We start from the raw sequence: 26,052 nt of genomic DNA, 5'->3' as shown, positions 1-26,052 counted from the left end.
GTTGCAGCCGGAAACCAAACCCGGTTAGCCCCGCCCCTTCCACCCCTCGCCCCGCCCCTCCACTTTCTAGCCACGCCCCTTACATCTCTTATTAAGCCACGCCTCCTCGCTCTATGGCACCGCCCCCTTTTTCTCTGTCCCCGCCTCCACCAATCGCTGCCGTTGCAGTCGGAAACCAAACCCGGTTAGCCCCGCCCCTTCCACCCCTCGCCCCGCCCCTCTCCTTTCAAGCCACGCCCCTTCCACCCCTCGCCCCGCCCCTCCCCTTTCAAGCCACGCCCCTTCCACCCCTCGCCCCGCCCCTCCCCCCGCTGCCGTTGCCTCCTCCCTCCTCCCCCATTAGAACAACGACAACGAAGACGAGAGGACAAACATCGGCTGCGAGCCGCTCTCCTCCATCCGTCGTGACGCCCATCGCCTTCCCTCCCCCCCCCAGCAGCAGCAGCAGCCGCCGCCGCCTGCATAGCGATGCCGAAGAGAAAGGTGCGTGCCTCTGGGGGTTGTTGTTGTTGTTCTTCTCGGGCGGGTGGGTGATGGCGGTGGTGGTTGACGGCCTCGGCGGCTGTGGTGGTGATGGTCGCTTGAGGAGAACGGCGGCGGGCACTCTCGCCCGTCGGCCATGTTACTAAGCTTCGCCTCGGCCTCGTCTCCTCCTCCTCGTCGTCCTCGTCGTCTCCTGTCGCGGCTTCTCCTCAGCGCCACGTTTGGGCCGTGGCGCTCTTTTTGTCGTCGTCGTTGAAAGTCGCTTGCGCGCGGTTTTGCTGCGACGGTTGTTGTTGTTGTTGTGGTTGTGGTGGTTGTTGTTGTTGGGAGTTTTAATTAACGGTGGCGGGTTTGGTTGGTGTTTGTTGGCGATGGGGTTGTAGAGAATAACAACACTGGCCCACCTCGGCTGCTTTGCTCTCATCAGCGACAGCTTAACGAGCCACACGCTAGGGTGGTGAGGGTGGTGGTGTGGGTGGTTGGTGGTGGTTGTGGGTGGTGGTTAAGGGTGGTTGGTGGTGGTGGTTGAGGGTGGTTGAGGGTAGTTGTGGGTGGTGGTGGTTGAGGGTGGTGGTTGAGGGTGGTGGTGGAGGGTGGTGGTGGAGGGTGGTGTGGTGGTGGTGTGGGTGGTTGTGGGTGGTGGTTGGGGTGGTGGTTGAGGGTGGTGGTTGGTGGTGGTTGGGTGGTGGTTGGGGTGGTGGTTGGGGTGGTGGTTGAGGGTGGTGGTTGAGGGTGGTGGTTGAGGGTGGTGGTTGAGGGTGGTGGTTGAGGGTGGTGGTTGAGGGTGGTGGTTGAGGGTGGTGGTTGAGGGTGGTGGTTGAGGGTGGTGGTTGAGGGTGGTGGTTGAGGGTGGTGGTTGAGGGTGGTGGTTGAGGGTGGTGGTTGAGGGTGGTGGTTGAGGGTGGTGGTTGAGGGTGGTGGTTGAGGGTGGTGGTTGACGGTGGTGGTTGACGGTGGTGGTTGACGGTGGTGGTTGACGGTGGTGGTTGACGGTGGTGGTTGACGGTGGTGGTTGACGGTGGTGGTTGACGGTGGTGGTTGACGGTGGTGGTTGACGGTGGTGGTTGACGGTGGTGGTTGACGGTGGTGGTTGACGGTGGTGGTTGACGGTGGTGGTTGACGGTGGTGGTTGACGGTGGTGGTTGACGGTGGTGGTTGACGGTGGTGGTTGACGGTGGTGGTTGACGGTGGTGGTTGACGGTGGTGGTTGACGGTGGTGGTTGACGGTGGTGGTTGACGGTGGTGGTTGACGGTGGTGGTTGACGGTGGTGGTTGACGGTGGTGGTTGACGGTGGTGGTTGACGGTGGTGGTTGACGGTGGTGGTTGACGGTGGTTGAACGTGATGTGCGTGGTGGTTGAGGTTGTTGGTGTGTGTGGTTGTGGTTCCACGTGTCGGAAAGCAAAAAACAACATCGCAAACCCACGGGCCAGAGCCGTCAAATCCACTGCTGGATGAAGGCTGCGTCGTGACGATAAACTTCACAAAACCCGCGGTATTCTTGTCCCGTCAGATTGAGTTTTAACCCGCAAAAAACGTGTATTTTTTGCCTGTCGATTTGTGTGTATGGCGCACTTCTCTTCCCTTGCGATGGGACTCTGTAGAATGAAGGATTGCGATTTCTAAGAGGCACGGGGGGGGGGGGGGTCCATTGGTCTGTAACAAGGTAACAAGCTTACGAATCGCCACTTTGTGAGGTTACCGAATGTGTTCTTGCCAACCTTGTTTGTGAGAAATAAAAGCGACTCCGAACGCCCCGTGGTTGGTTTAAAATGCACGTGTTCAATGCAACTGTTTGAGCACTAGTTGCACTTTGTGGTGTGCAACTAAGGAAAGGGGGGGGGGGTGCACACACCAGAGTGTTTTACGAAGTGCAATCGTGTCTGCGGTGCTGTGGATTTTTTTTTGGTTTTTTTTTTTACGCAACGGCTTCGCGAAGTGGCATTGCTTCAGAGTTAGCAGGGGCAAGGTCATCCAGCAGTGGATGAATGCAATGGGGGGCTGCGTGCCGACACACTGCACATGTTACATGGTGTTGTTGTAGTATTATGTAGTTGTAAGACGAATTGCAATAGCGGAGGGCTTGCAAATGTGGCACGACTGTTGTTACCTGCGAGGTGGTGCTGGTTTGTCAAACCTTCTTGCTGAGTGAGCCACGCGCGGAATTGATTCCTGTCCACGTGAGAAGTCGTGTTTGGTTAAAAGTTACACAACTTGTAGGGTTTCGTTATTAAAGTACACGACGCGTGGTTGCTACTAGTGTTTTTTTTGTAATTCTGACCGCAAACATTGGCGTGTTTAATGATGATAATAAGCGCGTACCGGTGATGTGACGTGAGGTTGCCGTGGCTGGTTTCCATTGTTTCCATTACGCGTGCAGACAATACGTTTTAAACAAAAACCTTATTGGTTTTAAGTGCAATTAAATATGATTGTTAATCCACTTGTATTTGAACTTCATTATTGACTGAAACGAAAGGGGGAGTCTGGACTTCAGCCCTAACGCGACACTGCCGAGTGTTCAAACGCGTCGGCATGATCATATATTTGTTGTTGTTTATTGAGTAGTCATTTATCGTCATTTGCGTTGCCGTTTGATCTCTTGTTTTCCCCTCCTCGGTCTTTTGATGATGTGATCTGGTGAAAGTTGTTGCTTCAAGTGCGGTGCGCTCAGCTGCCGTGATGTTTACTTGTTTTTGCGCGCGTGTTTCAAAACTCGAACTTAGCGAAGTTAATTCTTCGTGTTGCACTTACAACAATAGCAACAATGTCGCGGCCACCTTTTAAACTCAATGCATCGATGCATTGTGCACAAGTCGTATGTTGTGGGATGATACAGCTTCGGAACGGTGGCCACGAGAAAATATGAAAGAGGTTTTTTTCGGTAAAGCCACGTAGATAAAAATTTGAATTTTATTGTAATTTTTATCTACGTGACTTTACCGAAAAAAACCTAAGAATATGAATCCTTGCAGTCACGAAAGCTTCAAATCTAGAATTAATATGAACGAGTTTAACGTTGCGTTTGTGTGCAAAATTTGCAATTGCGTTTGTGTGTTCATCGCAGACGTTTTGTGAAATAGCTTAATTGATTGCTCGATGTTAATGGCCTTTATTGAACACTGTAAATGCCAGGCTTATTTGTAACGTGGATTAGTTTTTTGTGTGCGCGTTATGTTTTTGGTGGGGATTAGCAACCTAATAATCTAATAGGTTTACCATCCTCTTAAAAACCTACGCGGGAAACGGCGGCGTCCGGGGGTGGCTTGCAAACGAAAATGGGGTTATAGCTTTTAAAACCCGAACAGGTAAACGAGTCTTTTTAAGTGTTCGGCAGACAACTTTCTGCAACCGTAGAGTCCACCAGAGCCTTCAGAAATATAAAGTTACGGTACCATAAAAATACTCGTGTGTATCGCCTTTTTAAAAAAAGTTTAAACTTGGACTCCGGACACAAGAGGCCAATAACCCTCTCGGTTTTGCGGCGTATCTATTAATAGAAAAACGCTGCCCGCGGAGGTAAAACCTCTGGTCTGGCATTGGCCGAGCGAGGCTGGAGAGCGACGGAGGTAAAACCTCTGAGCCTGGCACCACGAGAGCCGAGGCCTCTGCCTCCGGAGGGAAAACCTCTGGGGCTGGCAAGGCAGCCGGCGACGCCGTTCGAGAACGTTCCCGGGCGCGGTCCCATTGGCCGCGTTCGAAAAAGTGCGCGCCTACGTCACGCCGGCGGCGACCAATGGGAGGCTTTCCCGCCAACGCTGACGTCACGCGCGCATGTAAACACGGGGTGACGGCTCTGCCACGGTCACTCCACTGTTGGATGAGAATTATTATTTGGTTCTTTCGGTAAAGTCACGTATCAGGATGAAATAATAAATTAAATACTAGCATACGACGTTTCGATTGCAACATAAGCAATCATCAGGTATAAATTAAATAATGTAATTTATAATAATTTAATTTATACCTGATGATTGCTTGTGTTGCAATCGAAACGTATGCTAGTATTTGATTTAATTGATTATTTTATCTTGATATGTGACTTTAGCGAAAGAACCAAAGAATAATTCTTGCAGTCACGAAAGTTCCAACTTAAGTTTGGATGAGAATCGTAATGCTGTGTTTAGACTGGAGGAATCCGATGAGCTGTAAAGCTCTTTAACAAATGTCTGGTAGGGGGGGGGGGCACGGGGTCAGAACGTTATATAAACACGACAGTAGTGTAAAATTACATGAAAGATAAATATATCACCAAAACACTTGGTTCTTTCGGTAAAGTCACGTAGAATGGCAATAATAAAGTAATAAAAATAAACATAAAAATAAATATAAAAATATAATAAAATAATATAAAAGAATAACATTTTTCTTATTTTATTATTTCCATTCTACGTGACTTTACCGAAAGAACCAAGAAGATGCATCCCTGCAGTCACGAAAGCTTTAAATCGAAATTCATCCACATCCTACCAGGCAAAGCCCACCGATGCATTCGTTTTTCAAAAGCGACCTGGCCACCACAAACGATAGCTCAACAAAGTGGCCCATCACTTGGACATTTAGAGCAGCAAAATAATCTAAAGTCGTCTAAACGTGCGTCTCTAAAAGGATGAAGACTGCCTCGAGGTTTCACCAACTCGCTCTTTTGCAAAGTAGTAACCCACCTCGCGTCCTGCAGCACACGAGCTGATTTGAGCTACTTGGCTTGAAACGGGGTTAAGGGTGTCTTTGTTGTTTTTGTTGAGACGAACCGTATTGTGTTTGAATGTGAAGCTTTGTTGAATGAGGCGTCATGCATGGATGCATCGGTGATTATAACCTCCCGTATAATAGTTCAGCGATGTCACATTTCATTTATATACGTGTCTCCATGTAATTTTTTTAAAAGTATCTGAGTATTTATATTGGACGAATCCGATGTGCTCTAACGCTCTTTTTCCACAGCTGTCCAGTAGTAGTATAAGTATGACCTACCTTGGCTTACCCATAATAGATGTTTTTTGGGGTTAAATCGCGTAAATATATAAGTGTCGTTAAAACCCGCCACCACCCGACACAGCCAACTAGTAAGGGTTGTCACGTAAACAGAACGTGGCCAATTCGTCACTAGTACAGCAACACCGGTTGTGTGTTGGGGAGCCAAGCCACAACATTTATAAACTGAGTACGACGTTTCGCCAGTAATTACTACTGGCTTCATCAGGCCTTAGCTTAGTTTTGCCTTCCGAGTTCATTAATTTGAGTATCATCAATCTGTGGGGAAGTGAGCAGTGGTTGTTATGTGGACAGACTGCTCCCCACTTTGTCAATGTGGAATTTCTGCCACTTGGCTCAAGGCCGTCAGCATGCTGCACGAGATGCAGTTGAATAGGGGCTTACACTAACTGGTTTAGTTTGTACTGCTGCTGTTGATTATGGATGAAGGGGAGATGGAACTTTAGAATCTAGTAATAGGTTTTTACCCTTTTAACTGGTACAAAATCTGACACCTTTATACAAGGCATCATGTTTGCAATAACCTCAACACAAGAAGTCAAAATGCAAACAAAAAGAAACAACTCTGATGATGATAATGATATGCACTGTCCTTGAAGTTGATTGGGCCACACCCGAGACGATTTCTTTAGAGCCTAGTCTCCATTGGTGTTGGACCAGATGACGCCAAAAGGCGTACAACTCAAATCAACTTCAAGGACAGTGCATATCATTATCATCATCATCAGAGTTGTTTCTTTTTGTTTGCATTTTGACTTCTTGTGTTGAGGTTATTGCAAACATGATGCCTTGTATAAAGGTCAGATTTTGTACCAGTTAAAAGGGTAAAAACCTATTACTATATTTTGCCACTGGTAAAGGAGATCTCATAGTGTAAACTTTAGGATCCTTTACACAATAGGCCACTGACATGAAGTGGGAGCGTGGGGGATGTAAGTTTGAAAAGCAGAGAATGTATTCTGTGCTTGTGACAAGAAAAAAAAAGCTAAAATTACGTAACGTTAATGGTGGAGTGCTGAAGTTTGTGTAATATATTTTTTCAACACAACCAAAATGTATTGTTGTTTACTGTCATCACGCGAGTACAATTTAGTGTTACACCGACTGATTTGCTGGATTGTCTTTTATTTATAAAGGGAAAAAATATATATTTTATAATTCGTAGAATGTTGAGTCAAAATTTGAGAAATATGTTAGGACTTGGACACTGACACAGTGACCTGCTGTTGCAAAGAGTTCCCCGGCATGCTTTCATAATCCTCAGCAATAATGGAAAGCTAGCAGTAGTCCTAGCTGAGCTGCATGTGAACTGAATCCAGTGACTAGGAAGCTAGGCTGTGTACACCTGTGTGATGCTGCATTGACCAACTTACCGACTCTCTTCTCTGAAGCACTTGCATGAATGTTATTTGTACACTTTGCTCATTTCACTAATGGTTTCTGCTTTGTGTCTTTCAGTCTTCTGAAGGGGAAGTGGCAGAGGTGGGTACTTTTCATTTCAAGTCCTGACATTGTACACCGTTGGCCAAGATTGCATTACGACGTTTCTCTATCATTGCTGGCCACATGTTGACAGCGTTTCCGTGCGTGAGCAAAACCAACCACAGGGACACTGCTTACGAGCTTAATTTGGTACTCACTGTCGGTGGAAATATAGCCCAGTGTTGCATTTCACACATTCAACTTCACAATGCATACGAAGCCCATAGTTGAGCACGTCATGGTGTGCGCTTTTTGTTCAAACCAACCATGGTCTTCTATCCTAGCCACTGGTCGTTTAGACGCGCAGAACCCCCATAGCATTTCGATTTAAAGCTTTCGTGACTGCAGGGATTCATCTTCTTGGTTCTTTCGGTAAAGTCACGTAGAAGGGAAGTAATAAAATAATAAAAATGAAACATAATAAAACAATTCTCACGACGTTTCAGGCCACAACGCAAGCAGCCGTCCTCAGGTGAAAACCAGGTCCGTCGAGGCGATAGAGTCTGAATGAAACAGCACACGAGCTTGGAGCATATATATAAGCTGGGCGCATTGACAAAGGATTGCAGAGTTTGTGTCGCTTTCTGGCCACATGTTGACGGCGTTTCCACGCGTGAGCAAAAACCAACCGCAGGGATACTGCCTGCGAGCTTAATTTGTTTGCTCACGCTCAGTGGAAATCTAGCCCAGCTTTGTATTTCACACATTCAAGTTTTTTGTGTTTAGTTTGTCCTTTCCCACACCTCCGATTAGCACGGTTGACTATGTATGGTGCGAAAGAAGTTCAACACGCGTACATGTTCACAATGCATACGAAGCCCAAAGTTGAGCGTGTGACGGTTGCAATAACGATGCAACTAGGCGTAACGTTCCCCCCCGCCGGCCCGCCTGTGCAGCTACAACATTTCTCCCTGCGTTTTTGGTGATTTTCTCCCTCTTCTTTTTCCCTTTGCCCACAGCCTCGGAGACGCTCTGCCAGACTGTCCGCGGTAAGTGCATAATCCGCTTCTGATTAACCAGAGGAATGTGCTTAGCGAGCAGAGTTTGTGTTCTTTTTTGTCGGGCGGGCGGTGTTTTTTTTTCGTCGTCGTTTAAACCAACCGTGGCGTTCTATCCCCAGCCCCGCCGCTGGTCGTTTAGGCTATCGGATCCCCGTAGCGGAGGGGTGGGACCGCGTTTGCTTGCATCTTTTCGAACGCGCAGGGCTAAGTTTCCCGCCTCGTCGTGGTTATGTAACACTGGAGCCCGTTTAATACGAAGCGTCTGCTGTTGCATAAGTCGAGTTGACTTAAGGGATTAGGCCAACACGGTTACTACGTGTTGACCCCCCCCCCCCCATGCTCCCTCTTTTAGGACAGTACTGTGGTGGACAATAAAAAACAACCATAGTAGCATTTCATTGTGCGCAGCTATCGCTGTGGTGCATTATTCCTCTTGTGTTATTGGTTTGCGTAACATTGTGTTTTTCCTGTTGCTGAATTGAGCGTAAACGTATTTTTTTTTTTGCGGTGTCATTTTTAATATTTAATGATTGTTTTTGCCAGTGCATGCCACTGGTATTTGCCTGCAGTGCTCTTGAGGCTCAGAGCCACTGGGCTACCAGACAGCAGTCGACAGTGCTGGTTTTGCGAGTGCCAACCACATGTTTTTGAGTGCGCCAATGAGCACAGGATTTTGACCAAACACCTTTGTGCTAGACGCCATGGAAGTGATATTCTAATGGCACTTTTGAGGACGGAGGAGGCGTGGTTACAAGGCGCTTGTGCTCATATTTTGGCGGTATTTTTCCTCAGACGAGTGGGATTTATTTGGCAGTTGTTAAAAATTCAAGCCAAATGACGGTGGATGCTTGAGTGAGCCATGCCGCAGTGGGCTGCAAGCCATGTGCCAAGCGTCGATGATTCGCTTGAGGAGATATTCCTCTTGCCCAAAATTACAGAAGAGCATTTACAATGCTTGGCCGAGCGATGACAGTGAGTGTTATTCATGGTTCCCAGCTAAGGTTGAAAGCGTTGATGCGTTTAACTCGGACTGTAACATTGGTTCACTAAGGCTCATAAAGATGATTCTATATAAATGGCATGTGAGCACAAGGTTTTGGGTGCTATAGAAAACTGCCAAATTGGTCATCTGGTGGCGTGCGACATCGTCATATCTTTGTGCGGCTTGAAACGTAACATTATTGCTGGTTAAATTACTGATGTGGATACGCGAATTTTGGAAATCATTGCACAAACCCTGCATGATGTGCTTGAATTGTATTCTCTATTCAATGTATGGGGAAAGCTTGGTGTTGATGAAGCCGAGGCACCACGGTGGCGAGATGTTAACTACCTTGCCTACTATACAGGAGGTTGTGGGTTCGGTCCTGACCCTGATGCTTGTATATTTGGAGTTCACATGTTAGCCCTGTGGTTGCGTGGATTTTACTCCGGGCGGGGTTGTCCTCCAGTTTTTTTCTCCCTCCACATTTTAAATCGACATCACGCATTTAGATTGTTTGACTGCTATAAACTACCACGTGATGATGAGCCATTTTCTTGAGCTATCCTTTGTGATAGGTCGTTTCTGAAAAAGAGTTGTCAGAGCTCAGTGGGCCTTACCTGGTAAAATAAAAAAAAGTTAAGTTTAAAATGTCAGTCCTCCAGTGAAGACTGAACGAGAGAGCAATAGTGTACACAAAGTGTGACTTAAATTTCGATTTAAAGCTTTCGTGACTGCAGGGATTCATCTTCTTGGTTTTTTCGGTAAAGTCACGTAGAAGGGAAGTAATAAAATAATAAAAATAAAACATAATAAAATCATTATTTTATTATGTTATATTTTATTTTTTTTTAACTTCCCTTCTATGTGACTTTACCGAAAAGACCAAGAAGAAAAAGTGTGACTTGAAAAGCACTCTGACCAATGAAGACAATTAGTAGGTGGCCGGGTGACTCAAGAGGTCTAAGCGCTCGGCTGGCACCGTTGGGATTCTGGGTTCGAATCGCGTCTGCCGCCCGGTGGTTATGCCGGCAAGCCCTCAAAGTGAGGCGCGGTTGATGGTCTCAGGCCGGCCACCAACGTGAATTGGGACTGCTGTTGCGGCCGGGCGTTGGGTGAACTCGTGTTCTCTTATCGTTCGTTGCAGAGGCCGTCTCCCCCCAAGCCAGAGCCCAAGCCAAAGAAGACACCCACCAAGGTGAGAGCCGGGGGGGGGGGGGGATCTGTAGGCACGTGTGTCGTTTAGGGGTTCTTGTTACGGCGAGAGTGATAAGCGCGATACCCTATCTTGGTGCTTTCCTTTTTGAAGGAGGCTTTTCAAATGTAATTAGAAAGATGCATTTAGACTATTTAGATTTTTTTGCCGCGATAAATGCCCGATTGGTAAGCCACTTTGTTGAGCTGTTATTTGTGGCCATGTCGCTTCTGAAAAAGAAGCTAATAGCTCTGTGCTTTACCTGGTAAGATAAAATAGTTTAGTTTTATTTGTTTTTTAAGTAATTTGTTTACCTTTCCAATACTTTGAACTCCTATCGTCTTTTTGTAACTTTCTGACCCGCCCCATCTGGACATCTTCATAGCTCATGGGATTCTTCCACTATAAATAAATATTCTGATGTATGTATGTATGTGGACTTCTTTCGCACCATACATAGCCAACCGTACTTATCGGAGGTCAATCTAGATAATTTAAAAATGCATAGCTCCAGTGGCTTCTGAATATCGGAAGGAGGAGTGCTCCAGACGGTCGCAGAAGTGCATCTGAAAGCGCGCGATGTGGTTACCACCGTCTTTGTTCAATGGTTAGCCAGAGGCCACTGCGAGGATGACCGGAGTTTGCGTGATTGGGGTTCTAATGCCAGGCCCGAGAACTCGGCCAGCACGACTGAGACCCCGAGTTTTTGAATCTGGGTTTTGGCCACCCACTCTGTATGTTGTATTATCCGGTGGATGATGGTTTCAGCTTGGTTGCCAATGGCTGCATGAAAAGAAAAAACATAGTGCTATTTGGCTTTCACTTAATTCAGTATATGTCAGCTTTACAGATATGTGACACACACATTGACAAGTGTGGATACTAAGCCTATTAACCCCTTCCTGTTCAAAGATATCTACAACTTGGAGGGGTGGTTGCCCCTTTCACCGCTCAATCTCGGAACACGCAAGCGGTTAGCATTAGTTTTATTTAGGGAGGAGTAGCGCTGCTGTTTCTAAAGACACGGTACTGTACTCGCCGCAGAGATGGGTAGCAACACGACCGCACGCCCTCCTGCACAGCCTTTTCAGATTCCATTCAGAATTGGTTCCGGTCCAACGATGTACACGTACGGAAGCAGAACGGGTAAGGATCAATCAAGCCTCTCGATGTGACTTTGTGTTTTTTGTTTTTCCTCCTGTCACCAAACCTCGGTGGGTTGGGGGGGTTGCGGTGGGTATTTAGCGAAAGTCAGCGGAGGCTTCTGAGGAGAACCGGGACAATGAGGAGGTGGAGAGGATGGAGGAGGAGGATGCCGCTGCCGGCGACGCCCTGGGTTCCGACGATGTGAGCACCTCCTCGGAGAAGGTGTCCGCAGAGACCGCCCCTGCGGAGAACGGAGAGAAGAACGGCGACGAGGTGGGAGAGAATGCGACGCCGGGCAAAACCCTCTCTCTGACCTTTGACTTTTTGTGAAAGTGAAAAATATGGGCAAATGGCTGCTGGCGTTGAAATAGATTTTTTTAAGTGGTATTTTTGTTCCCTAGGTTGCAGTGTACGTGAGCGTTTAAACTCAGGGGGGTGAATTTGAAATAAACCGGGCTACTAGTCGTCTTCAAGAAGTTAGTTGCAAATCCGATTGCGTTGGGGACTGAGTTATGGGCAGATGTGTGAAGAGGTGGGATGTGTGAGCAGCTTTCGAAAATGAATCGCATACACAAGTCTGATTTTGGGCAAGAAATAGAGCCGTTTGCCCTTGCATATTTGTCCAGTAACCGACTTGACCACTTTACACTGTAGACAAAAACCAGTGCAAACTCCTAAAAACATTGGAAAATGCTATATAATGGTGGTGCCAACAGCAACAGCATTGGCCAAAACGTGCTCTTGATATTCACCTTAAAAACACATTCCTGCGGAGGGAGCTGGTAGGAACGTTGGGTTGCTCGGTCAATGGCCAGGGTCAACGGCAGGCGTGGTGTATTCCGCAAATATGCCTGACTGAGGGCGGGCACAAGCCGGCGTGAGTAGGTTAAACGCTGAGTTTCATAAGGGAACCATGGGGTGAGCAGCCCCTCCCCACCCAGCCCCACTCCACCCTCCCCACCCAACCCCACCCTCCCCACCCAGCCCCTCCTTGCACGACGGACGGACACAATAATCCCCTGTGGGCTGGTGGAACCAGTGGGTTTCTACCAGTATGAGGCCCATGATTTCCAGGCTGGCTCAACTTTATTTTCACAAAGCAGTGCCTTAACTGCACCAGAGCAGTAACTTGCCGGTACAATCTGAGAACGAAAACGTGAATCGTTCATCAGACATCGGGCGAATGTCTTTGTCGTGTAAAGTTATTTTCTTAGGTTAGGGTGGGGCAGAGTAGAGTTGCAAAGTCTTCAATTCTCACTCCTCTCTGTGAGCTTGAAGATGTAAACAATTCAGACGTCGGGTATTCTTTTCTAGATTGGTGGATAAATTAACCAGGCAATTGGTGCCCTCAACAAAACAGGCCACCACGGTGGCGAGATGTTAATTACCTCGCCTGGTATATAGGTGGTTGTGGGTTCAATCCCGACCCTGACGCCTCTGTTTGGAGTTTGTGTGTTCTCCCCGTGGTCGTGTGTGTTTTTCTCCAGGTCCTCCGGTTTTCTGCTCCACGTTTAGAATCAGCGTGCGTTTAAGATTATTTGGTTGCTGTACATTTCCACAGGATAAGCCACTTGGTTGAGCTATCATTTGTGGTATCTAGGTTGCTTCTAAAAATAGCGAAATAGCTCCGTGGGCCTTACCTGGTAAAATAAAAATTAGTTTAAATCTACAATAACACAGACCTTTTGCCAGCACTTGCACTTTCATGCGTTTGGTTTCTGCTGAATTTATTTAGAATCTTGTGAGCAGCCACAAGTGCGGGAGACTAAATCTCCACGTGGGTCCCACTCACTGCTGGGGAGTGTTTCTGAAAATCGGACGTTGAGGCTTTTGCTCGTCAATGACCTCCGGAGTGTTTCCGTGGCGCTCGTTCGAGAGTTTCAACCTTGCGGCTGGGAGGCGAATGACTTTCGCGATCGCCATCCAGCGCGTACCACTGTTGTGCACGCTGTTGAAACCCGATCGGGCTTGCGGACCAACTACAAACATGCCCCCAAATGTCTTTGCTTATTGTTTTGCACGATTCCCCTTTTAACTTTCGTCGTTTTTTTCCCCTTGCATGTCAAGTGCATGTTATACTGTTACTCTTAACGATAAAGGTGTCTCTTTCTCAATGTTTTCTCCAAAAGGATGGCAGATTGCATGGCTTAAGTTTGCAACAGGGTGGGGGGGGGGGGGTGGAGGGGGTAGGGAACCTAAGGCCCCCCACTTTATTTCATAAAACACGAGGCCGACGATTTCCAAACAGCCCCCAAACAATATTTACCTGTCATGAGTGAGCGTCAAAGCCAAACTAATTGTGTACGAGAGGGCGACGTTTCTTTGACCCAGCAACACTGCATTCCTATTATCGGAAGCCTCAGTCACTGCAAGGGCCTCCGATTAGTGCAGGTCGGCTACATACAGTGCTAAAGAAATTGAACATACGTATATTTCTGTTAATGTGTTTGGCCCGTGCGCCAAATGTAACCTCAGTCGTATTTGGCTCTCGTTAAGGAAACGGTTTCCCAACTCTGTGCTTAAACAATTGGCCTAAACTGCAGCTTTAGTGCTCACTTCCAAACAGAGTTTTTCGTGCCTGTGACAGTTGTAGTTGTTTACCTCGGAATGCATCCTTCTCTTCGCCGTGACACCGCATGGCTTGACCCTCAATCTTCCTCCTCCTCTTCCCTCTTCTCCTCCTCCTCTCCATGAATCCTCGAACCGACCCCACCCCTCCCCCCGGGAAGATCTTGGTGTCGCGCACGTGCGTGTGCGTGTTCCCTGCAAGCGATTGCCGCAGCTCGCTTCCCCTGAGCGTTGCCGGCCCCTCGGCACCAGGGAGGGTGATGCTGGGCATGAGTGGTGACGGTGGCGGCGGTAGGAATGTCCTTCCCAGAGTGTGCCTCCTTTTGTGTTCCCGCGTGTGCGTCGCAACAGTGGGGGGGGGTCAAATTAGTGTAGGGCACTGCGGTGGCATTTGCCTGTCTATCTGTCCGTGGTCGCGTGGGTTTTTTTCCCCTCTACGTTTCGAATCGGCATGCGCTTTTAGAGTAGTTTGGCTGCTATAAGTTTCCACGTGATGAGCCACTTTGCCGAGCTATCATTTCTGGCCCAGGTTACTTCTGCAAAAGAGTTGTACAGCTCAGCGGGGCTTACCTGGTAAACTTTAAAAAAAGTTTGCAGTGCCTCCTGGTCCTTAGGCTCAAGCCGTTTGACCTTGTGTGTGAAGAATGAGGTCAAATTTCAGTTTGCGTGGGCGCTTTCTGTTGCCACTTGTTACCTGACGCTGTTGTGGGTATAAAACAAATGGTGAAAGTCGCCGGCTCCGTCCCCCCATTGAGGAAGCAACGAGCATTAGAGGAGGTGCTCGTGAACATTTTGCGGAATCTTGAGTCTGTGGAAAGGCCACCTTCCTACGGCATGGACTGGTATTTCGGTAGAACGACAGCCTCTCGCTGTTGACTGCTCACAAAGTGGTGCTTATTTTACTTCCAAGAGAAGAACGATAGGGCGCTGATGGACGCTTTTTAAAACGCGCAACATATCTAATGTCAAATGTGATTCATAATTGCAATCAGAATTCGACCAATATTCCCCTTTCTAATTATAATTGACTCGGGTGTCTGCATCTGAAAATCCCCTTGCAATTAACTGCAAGGTGAGTGTTTGGATACAGGGTGACTTACTCACCTCAGGAATAATAATAATTATATTATGAGTGAGTTTATTTTCACGTGGAATTTCATGTTTGTAAGACAGTTGTTTGGTAACGGCTGGTAGGCAACCCTCAGTTTTTTTATGGTGTGGACCAAACTATTTGAGGATTCGGCAGTCCAGTGACCTGTCTTGTAAAAAAGATCATCAAAGTAATTTTCTCCCGGAACTGATACGACAGTCGTAAGGAAATTTCACTGGATGGAAGACGACTCTGAAACACAGATAGCTCTTTAGGCTTGGCTGTGCGTCCCGGGCGGTCTGACACAAATGTTAAACTTTTGTGATTTGAGGAACAATAAGTATAACCCGTAAAAACAAAGTTTTTCACTCTAAATCCTTTATATGCGTGGCGGCTAGAGTCCTCTCGTCCTCTGGCTTGAGATGGCTGCCACCTATGGGTCAGATGATTGCATTGCACCATTAAGCAATTGGTAATTAAATATAATATTTTTGTCCTAAAAAGTGTAAAATTTTGGAAAAAAATTTTCACGAACATTAATTGTCACGCACAACGAGTCTGTGTGGAAAATGTCAGCTCGATTGGATCACGGGAAGTGGGTTTAAAAACGACCGAAAGATTTGCACGGTCCTAAGCAAGCAAGCGAACTTAATATAAAGGATTAAAAAAATAACGTGAAGTCACTGCCAGAGTGGCTTTGTAATGTGACTGGAGTGACGTATTACACAGTGCAGGAGTCAAGCTACAAGCTAGATGCGGACGATACGATTAGTTCAGCAAACGACTAATTGCCTCCGATTTCCTGCGGTGCCATCACTCGAGTGCATCTGGCTATAACTGAAAATGTATCGGTCTCATAGGTAATGCTCCAAACTCGTATTGGACAGCCCAGCCACACACGACATGGGTGCATATCAACTACAAGCTGCGAGCAGGTTTTCTGTGTCGCGTTTTCCTTAATGTCATTCAACAGAATCAGAATATGTATTTATACTGCAAGAATCCGGTGACCTATGAAGCTCTTCTCTTTCACCGATGTCCTGCCGGGGCACGGGGTCAAAACGTTACAACAACAAACAGTACAAACACACGTCAGGAGTGAAAAGTATAGGCCAGGGTAAACAAATCACTTAAAATTATATGTACACAAATAAAACAACTGGCCACGAGAATGCTCTATCATAAAGTATTGAAGCCACGCAGTTTGCAGAGCTGTGCCGAAACACAGCGCCACCTTTGAATGCGCCGCCGCTTATCAAACTAAACTGTTAATAAGTATAACCCGTAAAAACAAAGTTTTTCACTATAAATCCTTTATTTGCGTGGCGGCTAGAGTCCTCTCGTCCTTTGGCTTGAGATGGCTGCCACCTATGGGTCAGATGATTGTCTGCCAGTATTAAACAATTGGTAATTAAATATTTAATTTGTTTTCCCTAAACAGTGTAAAATTTTGGAAATATTTTTTTCACGAACATTAATTGTCACACAACGAGTCTGTGTGCAAAATGTCAGCTCGATTGGATCACGGGAAGTGGGTTAAAAAACGACCGAAAGATTTGCACGGTCGTAAGCAAGCAAGCACGCAAGCACGCAAGCACGCAAGCAAGCAAGCGAACTTAATATAAAGGATTTAAAAACAAATTTTTTGCGAGCCGTAAGACCTCCACTGGGCTACGTAGCTCTTGCAGAAGCGAGCTGAGCTATCACAAAAGACAGCATCAATTTTGTTACAAATGATAGCTCAACAGAAGTAGATTAGCATCGTGGAAATTTATAGCAGCCAAATACTCTAAACGCGTGATGTTGATTTCTAAATGTGGAGGGAAAAACCGGAGGACCCGGAGTAAAAATCTTGCACGACCACGGGGAAAGAGAGAGACCTACAAACTCCTAAATATACATATACGGTCTTCGGGGTCGGGATCGAACCAACGAACTCCTGTATAACAGGCGAAGTAGTTAGCATCTCTTAGCCACTGGTATCACTGCAGGCGCAGCACGTAGGTGAATTATTAGCGACTTAGCTTGCTGCCTCTTGGGGGAAGGAGGTGTCAAAATTATTGAATCCTGCCTGCTCTTTAGTGGATTTCTGCAAAGGCAATTGATGCAAGGCCTCCATTCATTGTCCCGGAGCAATGAATTTAATGTTGGCTCAATTGGACGAAATCTTGCAGCAGTGTATGTCTCCAGTGTCCCCGAATTTGTCAATTCTGTAATGAGGCTAGATGTGAGTTGACCTGGATTTTAATAGGCTGCACGTGTTTTTGAGTTAAGAGTAAACTTGTTTTCGGGATGCACGGTTGCGTCACGTTTTTATATTGCGTGGCTACGCTTGGCGTTTGCACCTTTGAAAATCCGTTACCGACTGCCTTGGGTGATGCTGTTGCACGTGTGTGGAATTGCACCATTGCCTCGGTGGCCAACTTGGGCACGTGCAGGCAAACACTTTAAACATAAAGTAGCCTCCCACACAGTTAACAAGCAAAGTGAAACTTAACACTCGAGTTTGGTGAGAGTTGCGTGATAATGCGCAGCTGTAGGTGGCTTTATTAAAAAAAAACGCTTTTTTTTTGGTTCCTTTGCATGGAATTGGCGTTCAAAATTTAACTGGCTGCTGTGCATTAACCCTGTGCTCTAACAAAACCTGGTATCGGCCCCGTTTTTAGATGGTGAGGTTTCAACTAATCCCATGGGTCGCTGCTGCTGTGTGCAATGCTGTCTTTTTTGCCGTGTTTTTTTGCTGTGTGTGTGTGTGGTTTGCCTTCTGTGACGGCCAATTTGCTTGCAGCTTGTTTTTCTTTTTCAAACTCGTGATGCTTGTTTGTTTCGAACGGGCGCGGCGGCATCGGCCGCTGCGCCTTTGGTGTGCCCCTTCTCGTCAGTTTTAAAAATGTTGACGTCAATGTTGATGATGTGAGTCAACGTATTAAAATCGGCAGAACGAAGTGTGTGTTTTAGTCGGAACCTCGGTGAACTAGTTACGCGCAAACGTCAAACCTGTTGCCCTGCACGTGGATAATTAATGCCCCTGGAAATTATGGTGAGATGTGTGCATCTCTCATAGTATTGTCAGCCTTGTGGCGTTTCTGGCGGTGGTGGGCGGTGTGGATTTAGAAATGTCGTGGTAAGTTGGGCAGTGTTGTTTAAACGGCACCCAGCCTCGTGCAATCCATTCATGGGCGATGGAGGGCATTTGCGAGTCCATGGGGGTGAAAAAGCCTTCTCTTGCCTTCATGTTGGGGAAGTGCTTGAAGCTGTTATTTCTCAGCTGATGTAACAGCACCGTTATTTTTTTTTCCCAATGTTGTTGGGCTTTTTAAGAACTTTTTCATCCCCAATGGGCAGATATGAATACCTTGGTGGGCCTTTACTTTCAAGATATTTAATGAAAATTAACCGAATGGTTATGTCGACAAGCGATGGGGCTTGCGAATATGTGAATCTGGCCCTTGGATTTTGCTTAATGAGGTTGCGATCGAAGCGTCTCCGTGACCTACATTCCATTGGAGTGGTCAACCCTCTGATAGCCTGACAGTGACCTGGTCTGGCTGGTTTATCCTTGCCTCTGAGAGTGCACACGGGGCTGAAGCGTTGCGTATTTTGTGAGGTTTTTTTTCACGTCTCTCATTCTGCGATCGCTCGCGGTCGACTCTGCGCGTTTGCCGAGCCGCGTTGACCCGCTCCGTTTTGTTTGTGGGAGGCAGAAATATTTATTTTCGTTTTAACTCGCGGTCAGACGCTCCGTTACAGCACGCCTGATGTGCATCGCTGCCTTTCATTTGAATGCAACAGCAATTCAATTACCGCGAGGATACGAGCGATGAGCGTACGTGCGTTGAATGTCTTTGCGCGGGTTTTTTTTAGGCGGCAAGCGCACGCTCCGGTTAACTGGGGGTCCCCCCGCCCTTTCTCCCTCCCTCCCTCCCTCCCTCCCTCCCTCCCTCCCTCCCTCCCTCCCTCCCTCCCTCCCTCCCTCCCTCCCTCCCTCCCTCCCCCTTCCCCGTTGCGCCGCAGATGAAAGCGAAGGAGGAGCAAGCGGCGATTGAGAAGCCGGCCGAGAAGGAGCAGCTGGCCGCCACCGTCACCACCGCCGCCGCGCAGACGCCACCGGCCTCCCAGCCCAAAGTGTCCGCGCCGGACGCGGTGAAGCCCGCTCCGCCTCCTCCGGCCAGCGCCGCCTCGCAGGCCAAGCCCACGCTCCCCCCCAACGAGCCGCCGACGCCGGCGGCCCCCCCGGCGGTGCCGGCGAAAGCCACGCCCCTCGTCCCGCAGGCCCCGCCCACCGCCCCGCAGGCTCCGCCCGTCACGGCGCAGGCCCCGCCCCCGCCGGCCAAGGCGGCGGCGGCGGGGGGCGGCCCCCCCGCGGCGAACGCGGTGGCGGCGCCGCCTCCCTCGGCCCCCCCCGCCGCCCCCCCCGTCGCCGCCCCCCCCCGCCGCCCCGCAGGCGCCGACGCTGATCCTGAAGGCGCCGCCTCCTCCGCTGCCGCAGCAGCAGCAGCAGGCCCCGCCGTCCGTGGTGGTGCAGGCCCCGGCCCCCGCGGCGCCGGCGGCCGTGGCCGTGCCGGGCTCCGGCCCGACAATGGTGGCGATGCCGGGCCCTCCGCCGACTTCGGAAGGAGGCGTCATTAAGGCGGCCGAGTAAGAACGTCGAGACGACACCATCGTCGACGCCGCCGCCGCCATCGTCGACGACGCAGCCGTCGTCGTCGTCATCGACGGCACCGCCACCTTCGATGCCCGGCTACCGTTTATTTTAATCGTTTTCTCTCTCTCTCTCCCGTTTTGCGTGTGCGCGCGTGTGAGACAGATAACAGCCATTGGATTTTTCTCTTGCAGCTGACGCCGATTTGTGTTGAATCACACTAGCTTCTTTGGATATAATTTTTTGTTGTTGCGGCTAGTTGCATACAGACTTCTCTCTGTTTAGAGCATAACCGATTTTTAGCACCTTTCCGAGATAGATTTTTATGGGTACCTTTTACCGCTAGAATATTGGCAGCGTTCACGATTTTTATTTTTTAAACGTAGATAATTGAGATTTTTTTTTTTTTAGGCTATCTGTTTGGGATTTTTGGTTTGATTTTAGTTTTGGCTCACTTTGATTTTGACCTGGAAAGGCACACAGGTGTATGATTATTCTTGGGGGCGGGGGAAAACATAAAAACGAAAGTCTTACCCCGATGCTGAAAATGCTTTTGTTTGGTAATGTGTAGGGCGAGTGTAGGTACGGATGGAATCTGATCAAGTCTAATGTATCTACATGTGATGTTGCCTTTCTCAGTATTATTTAAGAAAACTCCTAGTTATTTAACTTTATTTCCCTGTGAGATGTGGCAACAAAAGCATTAAATGGCCACATCACCTTGTTTTGCCCATCTCAAATAGTTGGCATACAATGAAACGAGTAATAACTTTGCAGAAAAGCTAAATATTTTCGGAGGGGAGCATTTTCTGTTGGTCAAAGTATCCGCAATTTTGTGTTGTATTTTCCACTACAGAGCGGGGTACATCACCGTGCGTCCAAGGCGTTGGGTGTCCAATGCAGGTTGAGTGTTGGTGCATAATAGATTAATCTCTTTGGGGGGGGTGAGGGTGAGGGGGGAGGTGTCAAAGCCCCATTCACATGTGGGCTCATCTTCAGGCCAAATAGTTTGGGCATTCCGACCTTTGTAATCCCTGCATTTGTAGCACATTTTAAAATGTTTTTATGAGTACGAACCGGGGTAAATTTTTTTACAGTGAGCATCACGAATTTTAAAGTAACGTTTGAGAATTTACCAGACTTTATATATTTTTTTAGCAACATGATACACTCGGTGGGGGTGGTGGCCGTTGGCTCGACGTGCGCATGTGCATTGGGCTGGAACCGCTACACACACACCCAGGTGGCACTGACCGTGATACTCGACAAATTCTCTGAACCTCGGGCCATCGGTGCTTCCATTCTGCGATCAAATTTCTTGACTCGCCGCTCGGAGAAACTCGGGCGCATTCGGAACCAGTTGGTTGTCTCCACACTCTGCCTTTATTAGGAAAGGCAAACTTGTGTAGTAAGTGGCAGGTCTTAATTCTGTCAGAATTAAAACGGCAGTCCGCGGAGTCATCAACACCGTATTTGTTTTCTAAATGTTTCAATTGGAATGGTCCAATGGGCAGAGTTAAACATGTTTCTGTTTAAAGTTTTTTTGAAGGCGTGATGACGACCTGCGATTTGAACAATTGGATGCGCCTCCGATTATCACTGTCGGCTACGTACGATGCGAAAGAATTTCAACGTGCTCACGCGACTGGGAGCATCTTAGTTCTTGAGTAAATGTTATGGACGGAGCTGAACGGAAGGGGGAGGCCATGATTGCCCAACAACTTTGAGAGAGGCAAACGGAGCGTTAGCGAGGTGGTGGAACCGGACCTTGCGTGTGGCGTCCATGCAACTCGTCCAGATGAATTATACTATCGGTCGGTGAAGTCTACGGGTGCAGTGCATGCGTTGTTCTGTGTAAGCGGCTTGCGTGCAGCGGTGTCCTTCGCTGCGGTGTCAGCACGTGTTGCGTAAAGGTACCCACGGTGTAAGAGGAAGGTCCACGTAAAATTAAGTCGACTTAAAAAAAAAAATTAACCGTGTAGAGCCAGACCGAACTGTTAGCTGTTTTCCAGAGGTGATCTTTCCACGCGTGATATCTTCCAAGTGGGGCTTATCATCATGATCATCATCACACGTGAGAAATTATATTAGCAGCCAAATAATTTAAGTTTGAAATGCGAAGGGGCAAGACCGTTGTAGAAAAATCCACGCGAACGCTGAGAGGTCGCACGAACGCCAAATACAAAGGACACTTGGGTTGGGGTCGAATCCACGACTTCCTGCGTACCATAATAATAGGGTTTTTCCCCTTTTTGCGTACCAGTCGAGGGAGATAACAGCTCCTCGCCACCACAGCGTTAAAATGTTCAATCCAAACCCATATGTGTTGACGTCCCGGGAAAATATTTAGTTTTTCTTTCATTTTTCTCTTTAATTGGCTGTTTTTTGATGTTAGGTTCCTTCAGTACCACTCACCTTTCGTTGGAGTTGCCCACTGTTGATAAATGAAAGCAGAAGTGTAAGACTTTGTCGCTAATTTTCTGAAATTGTGCTTTTTTTTTATTTGGGCTCTCACTTCCCAAGCACTCTTAAGCATTTTTATTTTTCAAAGCAAGTTTTTGTTTATTTGAGTAATATTTAACGAGCATAATAAAAAAAACATTGGCGCACGTGTCCCCACCTTTGTAAAACAAAGAAATGATTTCTACATTTCCATTTGTAGCATGGCCAACGTGTTCTATAAAACTAAAACTCTGAAGTTTTCCTTGTAAGAGAGAAGCGGCGGCGGCGGCGGCAGCAGCAGCAGCATTATCAGCGGGTGTCGGAGTGCGTACCGAGTTTGTCGTGGAGATTTGCTCGGGGAAGGCTGGCAAACGAGCGCTTGTTTCCTTATTAGTTGTTGTGCCACGGTCGTGTTTGCGTTGGTGCTTTATGTTGCTGGGCTGCTGTGTGGGTTTTACATTCCAGCTTGCGTTTGTTGTGGGGGGCCGTGTTGTGAGATGCCGCCGCTGCCGCTGCTGTTGTTCATAAAACGACGGAGCGATGCCCGATGAGTTTCTCACCGCCCGATGCCAACGGGTTTGCCGTCGCCCATTTCGCCTGCGTTAAACATTGGCCTCTTTACTCCGTTAGGTTGCGCCAACGCGTCTGAAATAAACGAAACTCCTCGGGAGCTTTTGCTTCATTCAAGTTAAGTCGTTCGGTCGTTCGGCGTAATCGCGTCGTTCGAGACGTTCGGTCGGGGCATTGAAGCGTAGAGGTAAATTTTTGAACGGAGTAAAAAAAATATAAACGTGAAAGCCGTTTTAATGGGCTCGTTTGAAAGTTGAACGTAAAAAGCAAGCGTCCGAGCAAATTCGGTTCAAATATTTGCGATTTAAGCGATAGCTACGGCGAGTGGTGACGTTGACTGCTGTCCGCGGTTTTTCGATGGGCTCTTCTCTCTCAAGAGAGAGTTCTCTCTCTTGAGAACTCGGGCATAAAGTTTAGGCTTTCGCTCGCTATGGCCCAAAAACCATCGACAGATTAAAAGCAATGCCCCCGATTGCGCGTTGCGTACTCTGCCGCTCGCCACCGCTCATTTTTGCAACCCCTCCTTCACCAGGGTTTGCGAGTCGATTCGCGGTTGGCAAAAGTGGGAATTTTTGACGTGCGCAGAAGTGCATTTTGGAGCCGGCTGCAGTGGCGTGGCTGGAAATTGGAATTTGTCCCAAGCAATGGCTGATGCGATTTTCTTTGGGTCTTTCGGTAAAGTCACGGAGATAGGTTCAGGACGACCGCTTGTGTTACGATCGAAACATCGTATAGCGTTTTTTTGTTCTTTTCTTTGAACCTATTCTACGTGACTTTATCGAATGACCCAAATGATATGAATTCCTGCAGTCACGAAAGCTTTAAGTCAAGATTTAATGGCTAATGCTGCTGTAGCAGAACTAAGGGCCCCAGAGCATTGCATTTCCCCCCCCTCCCTCTTAGCTCCACTTCTTTGTCTTAATTTCCCACTCAAAAGCCCCATTTTTTTTGTTTTTGTAACAAATGCAAATGTGTCATTTTTGATTTGGGAGGTAGAATTTTTATATATAAAAATTTGGTTTAAGAATTGTCTGTCCTGCAAACATTGCTGCTTTTTTGTGCTGAAATGTGTGCTCTGGACTGTGCTGTCAAATAGTTGTGTTTGGTCTGCATTTCCTTGATTTGGTGCGTTGTACCTTGTTGTTGTTGTACCATGGCTTCCGCGTTGTATGTTAGGCCGAGCTTCTCCGCTCTGTGCTTTTGTCCGGTGGGGTGAATGGGGTGCGTGGGGTGGTTGGGACACGTTTCCATTCGAAATGGCCTCTGAATTTAGGAGTTTTGGGTTATCCGTGGAATTATTTGTTTGCGTGTGGGAGTTTTTCTTTTCTTCCGTTCTCCCTTCCTGCAACGAATTCGACCAGGTTCTCAGTGGTGAGCTATGGATAAAAAAAAGCGGAAATAGCATCAATGTTTCGTGTTGTGGAAATATTAAATGTGTGTGTGCGCGCGCGTTTGTGTTTTTAGTTTGGCAGGGCGACAACAAAAAAATCGATCTCTATATCACTACGTGGAGGTGTTAACGTGTTGTGACAGGTATGGTGGGAGGAGGAGGAGGGGGGTTGGTGCAGTGGCTGCTGTTGCGATTCTCATATCTCGTGACCAGGTCAGAGGACCCCACGCTGATGAGGGGAGTGGCAATGGGCCGCCACTTGTTTTGAACCGCGAGGGGTGTTTGCCATCGGCTGGCACGCCCGTCCGTCACAACGTGGAGCGGAGAGAAGTGACGTTTCCAACCAAACGCCCGTGACCTCGTGCACGTTAGGACCCCATCCCCCCCCTCCCCAGCGTTAGCGGGACTTAATGATGTTGGCGGCTCATTTAAATTCTGTAAAAACAACAGGCCATTGGCTGCAGTGCTCTTTTATTGGTACTTATGTAAAAAGGAGAAAAATCCACAGCAAATTCGGTTGAAATATTTGCGATTTAAGCGGTAAATAGGGCGAGTTGGCTGCTGTCCGCGGTTTTTCTATGGGCTCTTCTCTCTCTTGAGAGAACTTTATGCCCGAGTTCAGTTCTCTCTCTCACGAGAGAGAACTCGGGCATAAAGTTTAGGCTTTTGCTCGCCCCCCGTTCATCACTGGGGGGGGGGGGGGGGGTGGGGTCAACGTATGGCCCAAAAGCCATCGACAGATAAAAATCAACGCCCCCGATTGCGCGTTGCGTACTCTGCCGCTCGCCACCGCTCATTTTTGTAACCCCTCCTCCCTCCCCCACCAGGGTTTGCGAGTCGATTCGCGGTTGGCAAAAGTGGGAATATTTGTTTTGTTTTTTCTCTTCCCGCCCTACCCATCTCGCTCGCTCGCTCTCCCACCAGGCGTTTGGCCTAGCATGATCTCCGCACGGTTGGGGTGGGGGTGGTGGTGGTTGCAGGTTTATTTGTGCAGGTATTTCCAAGGCCGTTTTCAGATGCATACATACGTGGTTGTTTTTTTAATTTTTTTCCCCATTGCAGTAGGTTTCCTATGCCTCGGTGGGTGGGTTACCAGGGCATCTGGTGCAAGTTTAAAAATAAAAAAAAACATCAGGTTCATTTGTACACAGTTTTTACAAGATTTAAAAAATAACATTTCAAACAGGAAGGGGGTGGGTAGATCTTTTATAATCACAAAATAGCAAAAAAAAAGACAACATGCAACCGTGTGTGTTTTTGATCACAAAATATTTTCCATGTCATTACAATTTTGACTGTATTGTCTTGTGGTAGAGTAATAATATTACATAGGCAGTTTGGATTGTATAAATAAGAAGATAAATGATCTATACGTGTGTTCCTTTGCCTCGGGATAAGTGTGTATTTAAACATGCAAAATACCAGCTCAAAAGCATTGCAAAAGAGTAGGTAGTGTAGTTTAAAGGCTTCGACATTGAGCTAAGTTTAATAATGAAATAAAAAAATAGAGCATTACTGTTTCGTCACTCTACAGTTTCAGAATTGAGTGTTTGTATTTTTATACAACTTAGTCATGCAGACATCGCTGTTTTATTAAATTGTTTTTTTGTGAGTAAATTGTAGTAATAGGTAATAAAAACATGTTGAAAATACACGCGGCTCGTTTGGGTTCATGTTCGCCTGTGCTTTTTATTTTACATTTACACTCTCAGTGTTCATTGTTTTAACTGTTGACTTTTAAAAATCCTTTATATTAAGTTCGCTTGCTTGCTTAGGACCGTGCAAATCTTTCGGTCGTTTTTTAACCCACTTCCCGTGATCCAATCGAGCTGACATTTTGCACACAGACTCGTTGTGCGTGACAATGCATTTTCGTGAAAACATTTTTCCAAAATTTTACACTGTTTAGGGAAATTTTTATAAATATTTAATTACCAATTGTTTAATGCTGCCAGACAATCATCTGACCCATAGGTGGCAGTCATCTCAAGCCAGAGGACGAGAGGACTCTAGCCGCCCCGATGCCACGCATATAAAGGATTTATAGTGAAAAACTTTGTTTTTACG

General features: G+C 47.4%; 1 protein-coding gene across 1 annotated transcript; it reads left to right on the top strand.

The window, feature by feature from the left end:
- Positions 1-306: 306 nt before the first annotated feature.
- LOC133357088 (uncharacterized) lies at positions 307-25,637 on the top strand. The gene is made up of 6 exons (XM_061574868.1): positions 307-483; positions 6,936-6,959; positions 7,919-7,948; positions 10,090-10,140; positions 11,383-11,556; positions 18,956-25,637. The coding sequence occupies exons 1-6, from the start codon at positions 469-471 to the stop codon at positions 19,568-19,570; spliced, it is 909 nt and encodes a 302-aa protein (XP_061430852.1). The 5' UTR covers positions 307-468; the 3' UTR covers positions 19,571-25,637.
- Positions 25,638-26,052: the final 415 nt, after the last annotated feature.

Source organism: Lethenteron reissneri, chromosome 56 (assembly GCF_015708825.2).
Source record: "Lethenteron reissneri isolate LAM-NWPU_2019-01 chromosome 56, ASM1570882v1, whole genome shotgun sequence".
NCBI lineage: Eukaryota > Metazoa > Chordata > Hyperoartia > Petromyzontiformes > Petromyzontidae > Lethenteron > Lethenteron reissneri.
The sequence above is the reverse complement of the archived record's forward strand: the minus strand, read 5'-3'. Positions and strand labels throughout refer to the sequence as shown.

What these genes read in the sequence shown, in the direction of transcription:
- LOC133357088 (XM_061574868.1), top strand. An exon ending in GCTCTGCCAGACTGTCCGCG is followed by an intron (nt 7,949 to 10,089) that starts GTAAGTGCATAA and finishes CGTTCGTTGCAG; the next exon opens with AGGCCGTCTCCCCCCAAGCC. An exon ending in CAAAGAAGACACCCACCAAG is followed by an intron (nt 10,141 to 11,382) that starts GTGAGAGCCGGG and finishes GTGGGTATTTAG; the next exon opens with CGAAAGTCAGCGGAGGCTTC.